At 44.6% G+C, this 12,323-nt stretch overlaps 1 protein-coding gene across 3 annotated transcripts in view; it reads right to left on the reverse strand.

Annotated features, from left to right (window-relative positions):
• Positions 1 to 12,323, reverse strand: part of EYA2 (EYA transcriptional coactivator and phosphatase 2) — a 294,310-nt gene that overhangs the window by 41,433 nt on the left and 240,554 nt on the right. For all 3 annotated transcript variants that reach the window (XM_032263648.1, XM_032263647.1, XM_032263649.1), the window contains one exon: positions 4,586 to 4,675. In XM_032263648.1, coding sequence (XP_032119539.1) covers positions 4,586 to 4,675 — 90 coding nt within the window. The remainder of the gene's footprint in view (positions 1 to 4,585; positions 4,676 to 12,323) is intronic.

Raw genomic sequence — 12,323 nt, forward strand, 5'->3', positions numbered from 1 at the left:
CAGCGATACAACATGAATCTAGGTTTTAAATGTATTTTAAATTAAAGTTGTGACATCTCAAAACACAAATAATGTTTTTATCATTATATTTTTTTGGAGATGGAGTCTCCCTCTGTCTCCCAGGCTGGAGTGCAGTGGCGCAATCTCTGCTCACTATAGCTTCCACCTCCTGGGTTCCAGTGATTCTCCTGCCTCAGCCTCCTGGTAGCTGGGATTACTGGTGCCTGCCACCACGTCTGGCTAATTTTTGTATTTTTAGCAGAGATGGGGTTTCATTATGTTGGCCGGGCTGGTCTTGAACTTCTGACCTCAAGTGATCCGCCCGCCTTAGCCTCCCAAACAGACGTGAGCCACTGCGCCAGGCCAATGCCAGACCATTCTTTAAAACCCACGGATTCTTTCACCTGGGAGTCTGGGAGTCGCTGATTTAACGTGGACACCTGCTTCAATCCTTGTCCTTGTCCCCTGCAGTCTGTTCTCCACCAGGTAGCCAGAGGCAGCTTCTGAACCAAAGTCACATCAAGTTGTTCCAAACCCCCCAATGGCTTTTGTCACCCTCAGCTGTTATTCAAAGCCTTACGATGGCCCAAAGGCCCCACCCCCATTGCCCACCACAATTCTTCCTGTTCCTTCTGCTTCTGTCTCCCCAGTCTCCTCCCAGTTTCTGGAGCCCAACAACTCTGACCATGCCTCGGCCTTTGCACAGCGCTTCTCTCTATCTGGAACACCCTTCCCCCAGATATCGGCATGGCCTCCTCCTTCACCTCTTTCAGGTCTTTGCTCAAAAGTCAGAGGACCCTGGGCAAGGTAGTTCACACCTATAATCCCAGCACTTTGGGAGATTGAGGAGGGTGGATTACTTGAGGTCAGGAGTTCGAGACCACCCTGACCAACAAGGTGAAGCCCTGTCTCTATTAAAGATATAAAAATTGTCTGGACATGGTGGTGTGCACCTGTAATCCCAGCTATTTGGGAGGCTGAGGCAGGAGATTGCTTGAACCCAGGAGGCAGAAGTTACAGTGAGACAAGATGGCACCACTGTACCTCCAGCCTGGGCAACAGAGCAAGACCCTGTCTCAAAGAAGAAAAAAAAATCAGAGGAGCCTTTCCTGGATATAACAAGTAAAAAGGAAAAAACAAAAGTCCCCATGACAGCCTCCTCCCTGACTCTCTCTCTTCAGAGCACTTTTCTCTGACATTCATTTTGCATTCCATTGTTTATGGTCAGCCTCCTGAACGGGAAGGTCCATGCCTGTGGGGATGGATCTTGCTGTGCTTGGTTTGCTGCTGAATCACAGCACTTCCATTGGGGCCTGGCAAACGGCTGGCTCTGGACGTGGGAAGGAAGTCCCTTACAGGTGGCACTACAGGCTTGGAGAACAAAGCCTTCTGGCTTTGCCGGGCCTCGATCACGCCTCTCCCTGGTCCTCACGGCTTCCCTGGGCAGCTGCAGAAGGCTGTGCTTTAGATTTTGACAGGGGCTGCCTTGCACCAACAAACAATATGTTTTCACTTGTGTGAATTTTGACTTCATCATCGTATAACATGGTTTCAATTCTGCTGAGGTGCCCTGGGGCTTCTGGCACTGGGGACATTTTTGAAATAAATTTAGAAAATAAAAACAAACCAGGTTCCCTAAGTAGCTCCAGCTGGTAATTAAGATCCTCCTTCTAGAGGTACAACTTCAACTTGGGGGCCAGAGAGAAACAGCAAAGGGGGGCAAGACTCTGAAGACATCAGTGTGAAACACAAAAATCCCGCAAAATACCTGGCTCTGAGCTGCAGGTTCAACCAAGATCCACAAAGTACCTATTCCACGCCTGGTGTTGTTACTGCAGGGGAGGTTCAAACTCATGTTTCTGCTGGCCGATCTGGCACCTTCACCAGGGTGTCACAGACATCTCAAACCCCATGTGCCCCAGACAGAGGGATGGAATCCTCCACTGCATACCCAGCACCTTCTCTGTGGTGCCTATCTCAGTGAAGGACAATGCATCCCGGTCAGATCAAACCCAGGAGCCATTGCCACTTCTCTCTCCCCCAACCTCCATATCCAGCCTCTCAGCAATTCCTCTTGGCTTCAGCTCATCCTGAAGTCCACATCTTCCTACCGCCTGGATCCAGTCCATTTTCTTCTCTTGCTTGGACTGTTGCAGTAGCCTCTTGGCTGGTCTCCCTGCCTCCGCATTTCTTTTTCTTTTCTTTTTTTTTTTTTTTTTAAGATGGAGTCTCACTCTGTCACCCAGGCTGGAGTGCAGTGTCGTGATCTCGGCTCACTGCAATCTCCGCCTCCTGGGTTCAAGTGATTCTCCTGTCTCAGCCTCCTGAGTAGCTGGGATTACCAGGTGGCTGCCACCACACCTGGCTAATATTTTTGTATTTTTAGTAGAGATGGCGTTTCACCATGTTGGCCAGGCTGGTTGCAAACTCCTGACCTCAAGTGATCCACCTGCCTTGGCCTCCCAAAGTGTTGAGATTACAGGCGTGAGCCACCGCGCCCAGCTCACATTTCCCCTCTGACTGCCCCTTCTCCACGCAGCAGCCAGAGAGGTCTTTTTAGCACACAACCCAGATCATGTGGCTTTTCTGCTTAATGCCAGCTTGCCCCAGAGATGTCCACAGCACTTAGAATGAACTTTACTTGCTGTGATATCTCCTGCCCCAGTCTCATCTACCCTGGCCGCCCCCATACTTTTCCTCCTGCGCTACAGCCACCATGCCTTCTCTCTGATCCCAGGGGCTTGCTTCATGCTGGTTCTCACTCAGGACCTTTGCACTTGCTGTCCTGCCCCCAATCTCCATCTGGCCGGCTGCTTGTCATCATTTGGTTCAAGTGTTACCTCCTCAGGAGGCCTTTCATGGACCAGCCCCCCTCAAGAATGCTGCCCCCTGCATCCTTCTCGAATCTGATTGTTTTATTTTCTTCACATCCTTTTTATTATCATAAATGATCTTGCTTATGGATTTGTTTGGTTGTTTACTGCCTGAGCTCTAGGGATTCAGGGTGAATCAGACAGAGTCGTTCCAGTTCTCACAGAAGTGGGGGCAATAAGCAAGAATGAAATCGACCCTGAACTTTTCAACTACAAGGGCCAGTAATTTCCACTTTTTGTTAAAATGAGTTTGGTTTTGACCTTTGCAATAGGCTGAGTCTTTACTGCATTAGGCTCCATAAATACTCGCTGAATTCAATGGCCACAGTTTTGGTTGTCTTTCTGTGTCCTTCAAGCCACAGACGTCATCGTGAAGTGAGCGTGAACTTCGCTTTTGAATAATGAGACAGTCCCAAGCCTTGAAGCCGATGGTATTTATTCTCCATTGCTCCAAAGCTCTCTTTCTTCTTCGAGTTTCTACCTAGTTCTGCCCTTTGAACAGATGCTGGGCAGAGAATATCAGTTCCATTTTACAGATGTCAAGACTGAGGCCAAGAGGCTTACATAGATTGGACAAAACACTAGATTGATTATTTCAGCAAGGGTTCCTCTCTCTCTGGAACTGCAGATTAGAAAGAAAAATCTGTATGCTTTCCCAATGATAAATATTAGTAGTACCTTGGGCTAGCCAGGATAGATTTGAAATCCATAACTTTTATATTTCTACTTCACAGATTAGTCCCCAGGGATAGTCCAGGAAAAAATATTCCTCCTAAGAGAAACAGAATTGCTCTTTTATATACAGTTTTATTCTAGGTTGCCTTTATTTTTCAATCTGTTGAACCAATAAGGTGAATATAATTTACAAACCCAGAAGATTCCCATACTGATCCTTTTATCGGCCAAAACCCCTTCTTCACGTCAGAGAAAGTTGCTTGCTCTTTCATTAGAGGGAAGTAACTCACTGTATTTCCCTCTTTACTTTGGCTACCAGGAAGTGATGCACTCTGAACTTGATCACAATAGTTAGCCCGAGCCTGGAATGTTTTGGTAAAACTTCTTACTCTTATTTGTGACATAGCTTTGTATCCCTTTAAACGTGTTTCCCATTCAGAATCCTTTCTGACATAGGCTGGGTATAAACAAATGAATTCAATTTATTTTTGAAGCTGCTCTCCCGCTTTTTTTTCTACCTCCCTTGCATCTTGCTTAGGGGCTCAGGAGCAGATCCTTTAAATAAGCATATTCCCTCTGCTCACTCTCACTCTTTCTCTTTGTAAAACACGCTTTCAGGGGAATGTAAATTGTTTTGAAAAGCTTCCATCCTGGCCCATTGCTAATTATTGCTGACCCGGGAGGATCTGTACTAATTTGCCTTAATAAACTTATTAAACAGCAAATTTCAGGAGGAAGAAACTACATAGCCCTTATTGGATTAGTAAAATTGCCAGTGGACATCACCAGTGGAACAGAGAAGAGCCCGTTAACTGCATAGGAAAGCCAGGGAGATAACTCAGCTAAGTATGTTTCCAATAAATCATCGCTAGCCACAGTTTTGGGCCTTTTTGGGGGTTGCTAGCAAAAGTTTCAAACTTCTAAAAGAAAAAGAAAAAAAAAAAAAAAAAAAAGAAAGAAAGAAAAGGCAGCCTCCTTCTTCCCATAAACTAGATGCAGGTGATTAAACATGGCAACTATTAAATGAAACCACAAACCTCCAGGTCATTGAAGAACAGATGTGTATCTGCAAGGTTGAAGATCATCTCTTCCATCATCAGGCCAATGCGCACAGATGTCGTAGTGTCCTGTGAGGCAGAGACGAGGAAAATCACGAGAGGGAACCTGAGTAATTTTAGTCACCCTTTTGGTCCCATCCCACTGCTGAAAAGCAGTTTTGGGTTTTCCTTATCTGCTCGGCTCATGCATGGCCTAAAATGTGTCTCTGTGTGAGGCCAGTGTGATAATCACGTCCGTCACACAGCTTCCAAGATCTTACTTCTTGTTTTTTTCTCTTTTTTTTTCCCTGAGATGGAGTTTCACTCTTATTGTCCAGGCTGGAGTGCAATGGTGCAATCTTGGCTCACCGCAACCCCCGCCTCCTGGGTTCAAGCGATTCTCCTGCCTCAGCCTCCTGAGTAGCTGGGATTACAGGCACGTGCCACCATGCCCAGCTAATTTTGTTGTATTTTTAGTAAAGACAGGGTTTCACCATGTTGGCTAGGCTGGTCTCGAACTCCTGACTTCAGGCAATCCACCCGCCTCGGCCTCCCAAAGTGCTGGGATTACACATGAACCACTGCTCCCGGCCTCACTTCTAGTTTTTCACCATTTCTACTTTTTACCCTCTCTAGTATTTAAATCTCCTTGAAAATGGCCCTGGGATTGCAACAGTGTTCAGTGTTGCAGGGACGCGTATCACAGACACAGCTGTAAAAAAAAAAAATGTCCTCTTGGCAAATGCCTGTTTTCAGGGGTTCCCTCCAATGCATTTTTGTTTTCAAGGAGGTCTGGAAGATTTCAGTATAAACTACTGGGAGAGTTGGGTTGTGGAATCTCTCTTTCCAATGTTCTCTCTATGCACACTGCCTTACTCCTCTTGATACTTAAAAAATCCCTGTTATCCAACAATAGAGGATTAATGATAAAAACACACAAACACAAATGCACTATGGTACATTCAGAGAAGAGAAAACTAGGCAGCCATTATACAAATGAAGTCATGCTGGAGCTACTGATATGAGACTGTCATCAAGAGATACAGTGCTAAGTAACAAAAGCAAGCTGCAACACAGTGTAACGTATGAATCTGCACAACTGTGCAGTGAAAGTGCCTCCCTTCTGTATACATAGTGTGGTAGGCTGCACTGCTGTTCACCCATATTTGGGATCCCTCCCTGAGGTGCTTCTCCCTGCAAAAGGATGAAATGTAGCAAAAGGATGAAATGTAGCAGGGGATGGCAAACTGCAGCGCCCAGACCAAACCTGGCTTGCTGCTTGTTTTTGTATGACTGATGAATTAAGAATGGTTTTTACATTTTTTAAAAAAATCAGTGTATTGTCTACAGTTCCTCTTGTCCTAGAAAGTCAGAGGTGAGTAGACTGTGTGTCCCACAAAGCCTAAAATATTTACCATCCAGCCCTTGACACATACCCTCCCTGTTCAACTCAGGTTATGATTGAGTAATATTGGGAGGACATGGAGAGAACGTTTGCATATGTGTGATGGGGTCCAGGGTGAGAAAAGAGAGCTCAATTCTTAAAACTGAGAAAACATACTTCTTGTACATGCTACAAGAAGTAGCAAATACACGTTACTTAGAAACTGGACCATGCACCTTGCTTTGGCCAGTGATATGCGGGCAAAAGTTATGTTTCACTTTCGGTCAGAAGGTTTTTTTTTTTTTTTGAGATGAAGTTTCACTCTTTTGTTGCCCAGGTTTGAGTGCAGTGGCACGATCTCAGCACACCACAACCTCTGCCTCCCGGGTTCAAGCAATTCTTCTGCCTCAGCCTCCCAAGTAGCTGAGTAGCTGGGACTACAGGCATGTGCCACCATGCCCCGCTAATTTTGTATTTTTAGTAGTGATGGGGTTTCTTCATGTTGGTCAGGCTGGTCTCCAACTCCTGACCTCAGGTGATCCACCTGCCTTGGCCTCCCAAAGTGCTGAGATTACAGGTGTGAGCCACGGCACCCAGCCTGGTCAGAAGTTTTTAAGAGCCAGTGCATGCCTCCCCATGCACTCTCTTTTCTCACTTCACAAGGCTGTATATATTCTGGATACTTACTCTGCTAGCCTGAAAAGCAGCTATATTTGCCACTATACCACCAATGCCCACACATATTCTGTTGGTCTGGGTTCCAGAATAAAGATGATATGGATCAGAGATACAGGTGACCACAATGAACATATATCATAAATGAGAAGTAGATGAGATTTTGGGGATGTTTGTTACTGCAGCATACCCTCACCTATACTAACTGATACACATGAGAAATATGTAACACAATGGTTTCCACCCCTGGCTGCATATTGTAATGCTCTGAGGAGACTTTAAAAATTCTGATGCCCAGGCTCCTCTCCAGACCAATAAAATCAGAATTGCTGAGGTTGGGGTCCAGGCACCAAGTTTAAAGCTCCCCAGGTGATTTCAATATGCAGTCAAGGTTAAGAACTGCTAGTCTAGAAGGATATAAAACAAACTGTTAATAATATTCCTGGCTAATATCTATGGAGTGCTTTCTCTGTGCCACTTTATAAGTATTAACTCATTTAATCCCCACAAAGCTCTGTAAGGTGAACACTATTATTTTTCCATTGCTATGGTTTGGATGTGCTTTGTCCCTGCCATAACTCATGTTGAAATTTGATCCCCAGCGTGGCGGTGTTGGGAGGTAAGGCCTAGTAGGAGGTGTTTGGGTCATGTAGGGGGGTCGTTCCTCATGAATAGATTAATGCCTTCCCGTGGGAGTCAGTGAATTCTCACTCTCTCAGGAATGGATTAGTTTCCAAGACAGCGAGTTTTTTTTTTTTTTTTTTTTCTGAGATGGAGTCTTGCTCTGTTGCCCAGGCTGGAATGCAGTGGCTTGATCTTGGCCCACTGTAACCTCTGCCTCCTGGGTTCTCGCAATTCTCCTGCCTCAGCCTCCCGAGTAGCTGGGACTACAGGCACATGCCACCATGCCCAGCTAATCTTTTGTATTTTAGTAGAGACGGGGTTTCACCGTGTTGCCCAGGCTGGTCTCAAAGTCCTGAGCTCAGGCAATCTGCCAGCCTCAGCCTCCCAAAGTGCTGGGATTACAGGCATAAGCCACCACGCCCGACCTGAGAGTGAGTTGTTAAAATAGTTGACCTCCTCTCTCCCCATGTGATCTCTGCACACGTTGATTCCCCTTCCACTTTCCATCATGAGTGGAAGCACCAGGTACAGCTGCCCAATCTTGAACTTGCCAACCCCCAGAATCGTAAGTCAAATAAATCTCTTTTCTTTATAAATTATCCAGCCTCAGGTATTCTATTACAGCAACATTAAACGGACTAAAATGCCTATTTTATAGATAAGGAAACGGAGGCACACAAAGGTTAGGCAACTTGTTCAAGGCCATACAAGCTAACAAATGTTGAGACTGGAACATAGGTAATCTGGTTCTGAAACAACACTGCTTCAGAGGACTCAAAGGGGCTGAGTTGGGAGAGGAGAGAGAAGGGCCTTGTCTCCTCCCTCCATACAGTCCTTTCCTGTTTAAATTTTTCACTGGAGACTGTATTATTTCCATTACAAAAAATTAAGGACATAAACCCTTCTTGACCCTTAAAAAAAAAGAAAAAGAAAAAAATGCAGCTGGTGATCTCAGCTCCACACACAACTGTGAAAAATCAGGCCCAGGAACACGGCCATTAGGCAAAACACTTCATCAAGGCCCCGAGAGCCAAAGCTTAGCACTCTTGGTCCTGGCTGGAATTCGGCGGGGCAGGGTACTCAGTGAAAAATGAAGAGCAAATGAGGAAAACAAACTTCTCAGGGCCTAGGAGGGAATCAGTGTGTGACCTGGGAAAAGGTTTGGCATTACTCATATCAAAAGCATTTCACCACTGCACGATCGTACACTCCTCATTGACAGAGCAATTTGTGCACCTAATCACTGATGACCAACCCTCCATATACTGGACAAGAAGCAAGAAGGAGTTGCCACCCAGACTTGTTTGCTGAAAGGATTTATTCTGAAAGATGTCACCTCCCAGGCCAGCATACAGAGAAGGAAAAGTAATTATTGTATACAAAATGACTTCCCTGTGAAAAGTATTTATATAGTTGTAAGAAGGCAAATACCATATATTGATGAAGCTCAACTTATGATTGATTGATACTGGGAAGACATGAAGAGAAAGTTTGCATGTTTGTGATGGGGTCAAGGGTGAGAAAAGAGAGCTCAATTCGTACATATCAGGAAGCCAGAGATCATGCCTATCACAGGGGGAGAAAAAAAAAGAATCAAGAAGTAGCACCTAAGGATGTTACTTAGAAATTTGTGGGTTACATTTTTCAAAGCAGCAGCAAGAGTTGAAAGTTGTTGCCCCCAGGCAGAAAACAAGGTGGTGGGCAGTCACTGAGGACTGCTGTTTTCCACAAATACCCCTTTGTAGAACTATGCCTATTAAACCATAGGCATATGTTTCTTTGGTTAAAAATTCAGGGTGGATTACGAGGTCAGGAGTTCTAGATCAGCCTGGCCAACATGGTGAAACCTCATCTCTACTAAAGATATAAAAATTATCTACTAAAGATATAAAAATTACACATGCCTGTAATTCCAGCTACTTGGGAGGTTGAGGTGGGAGAATCGCTTGAACTCGGGAGGCAGAGGTTGCAGTGGGCTGAGATCACCCCATTGCACTCCAGTCTGGGAGACAGGGCAAGACTTTGTCCCAAAAAAAAAAAAAAAAAAAATTAAAACTAACAGGCAACATACTCAGTAATTCCACTTTTCATTATCTATCCTGCAGAAAATCTCATACACACGAGCAAGGGACACATCAAAGATGCTCCTTACAGAATTGTTAGTAAATAGCAAAAGATTGGGAATAATTTAGCTATCCCTTCAAAGGAGACTTGAAAAATGAAATGTGGTCTATTCATACAATGGGAAATGAAATTTCAAGGGATGGAAATGAACCAGATCTCCACATATTAACAGGGACACATCAAAAAATATACAGAAGTAAAAAAGGTTTTCTGACTGCAATATGCACTATGCACTGTATGTTATTACTGTTTATTAGAGACACACAAACTGTTACTATATTTTCCATGGGCACTTATATATTTATACATACCTGAAAGGATGTACACACAAAAAAAGGCAGCTACTTTTAGAAGGCAGAGAGGAGTAAACAGGAATTAAAAGTGATAGTCAAAGTGAACTTTAGTATTATCTAGAATATTCTAGATTTTTTTGAGACAGGGTCTCACTTTGTCACTCAGGGTACACTGGCATAATCTTGGTTCACTGCAGCCTCCACCTCCCAGTTCAAGCAATTCTGCTGCTTTGGCCCCAAATAATTGGGACTACAGGTGTGTGCCACCATGCTCAGCTAATTCTTTTGTATTTTTTGTAGAGATGGGGTTTCACCATGTTGCCCAGGCCGATCTCAAACTCCTGAGCTCAAGCGATCCACCCACATTTGCCTCCCAAAGTGTTAGGATTATAGGCGTGAGCCACCATGCCCAGTCTTCTAGAATTTTTTAAAAGAGAAGGGATTCAAGTATTTATCATATAATTAAAAATTTTTCTAAAAATTAAAGACACCCAAATGTTTCTATGACAAGCCTTTAGAATACCTACCTACTCTTTGGGCATTCTTATTATTTCAGATTTTCCTAAGATTGACAAGCTATGTAGGTGATAACTCTTTTCAAAAAACTTGACAAAAACTAGTTGCACAGAGGCAGAAAAGTCTGGAACAGCCTCAGAAAAGCATGGCTAACTCAGGAGTGAAGTAACACAGCGTTGCCCTGGCTCAGAACACTTTATCCAACTAAAAAATGTTTTTCCAGGGTTGCAGAGACCGAGAAACGAAGAGAAAAAACAGTTGGTGGGGGCTCGGTATTAATTTATGTGAAATACATCTGGAGTAAGGACAAGACAAAAGCCATCAGTTTCATCCTGGGTTGCCTGCTGAATGCAGCCCTACTATACACCATAAACATTCCACCCGGGTGTCTTGGCTTTAGTCACCGAGGACAGTTTGGAGGGGAACCCTCTGCCTGACCCAGAACTTCTCCCAGTCAAATAAAGCCTAAAATATGACAGTTTTCATACCATGCTCTTCAGCTAATAAAGGGCCACTGACCCCTTTGAGTCCAGCCTGATCCCTCTACCACCTAACACCGCAGTGAGGATTAAATCAGGTAGCATGTGTGGAATCACCTAGCCCAGGGCCTGGACTGCAGCAGGCACTCCACAGGCATTGGCTATTTTCAAAATCCCCCAGTCCCCTTCCCTGAGCCTTTAAGCAAAGAATCCGTTTCTGCAAACCCAGGAGGAACACCCCAAATCAGTCGGTACAAAAGCTTTTAACATGCCACTCACATGAAACCCATTTTCTGAAACATTACGTATTCTTTGGATTAAAAAGAAAATCAGTGGTTAATTTCCTAAACAAGTAACAGCATAAGTAGATTACTTAAAACAAAAACAAAAACGATCAATTTAAACCAGAATGAACTGAGAAGAGGTAGTTTTTCAAAAACAGGCTTCATTGTGTAACTGGTCCTGGGAAGGACCATGCTGGGGGCTGGGGGGGTGGGGGTGGATGGAATGTCATCTTTGTTTGACTAGAGAATCTGTGGGTGGTTCTCTTGCAGTGAAGGTACAGATCAGACAAAGGCGTTGCAGATTTTCTCAGCATGCCCTAATGTTCTACAGATTTCTCTGGGTTCAGTTTGGATGATGGTGTGGTGGGCTCTGCATACTTGTTTGGGAGGCTGGTGAGGAGGCTTTGAGTTGGAACTGCCCCTCAGGGGAGAGGCTGTGGACCTGGATGGCAGCTCAGTAACATAATTATCATGCATTTTTGATGAAGGTCTTTTTTTTTTTTTGAGACAAGGTCTCCCCTGTCACCCAGGCTGGAGTGCAGTGGCGTGATCATAGCTCACTGCAGCCTTGAACTCCTGGGCTCAAACAGTCCTCCTGCCTCAGCCTCCCAAATAGCTAGGACTAGAGATGTGTGCTAGCACACCTGGCTTATATTTTATTTTGTGTAGAGACAGGGTCTTGCTATGTTGCCCAGGGTAATGTCAAACTCCTTGCTTCAAGTGATCCTCTCGCCTCAGCCTCCCAAAGCATTAGAATTAGAGGCAAAGTTCTCTTAATTAAAGGAGGACAGTGGGTCTTTCACCAGGTAGGCAGCCCAAAGGTCTGCCAGGTGGGTCACTATCTTGGGATGTATGGTTGTAGTTCTTGGATGAAGGGGAGAGGATAAGAGTATAAGAAAATGGGCCGGGCGCGGTGGCTCAAGCCTGTAATCCCAGCACTTTGGGAGGCCGAGGCGGGTGGATCACGAGGTCAAGAGATCGAGACCATCCTGGTCAACATGGTGAAACCCCGTCTCTACTAAAAATACAAAAAATTAGCTGGGCATGGTGGTGCGTGCCTGTAATCCCAGCTACTCAGGAGGCTGAGGCAGGAGAATTGCTTGAACCCAGGAGGCGGAGGTTGCGGTGAGCCGAGATCGCGCCATTGCACTCCAGCCTGGGTAAAAAGAGGGAAACTCCGTCTCAAAAAAAAAAAAAAAAAAAAAAAAAAAGAAAATGTCTTTCCTAAGATAAAATTAATCTGATATAAAGCAAACATGAATGAAGAAAACAGCATGTTGGTTCTCGGAGGTTTCAAATTGTGAATGCCAAAGTTATTCATAGTTAATTAAGACTAAATGGTTGTTTTCTATCAAATGT

This window comes from Sapajus apella, unplaced genomic scaffold (assembly GCF_009761245.1).
Source record: "Sapajus apella isolate SASKATOON/1434 unplaced genomic scaffold, GSC_monkey_1.0 scaffold137, whole genome shotgun sequence".
NCBI lineage: Eukaryota > Metazoa > Chordata > Mammalia > Primates > Cebidae > Sapajus > Sapajus apella.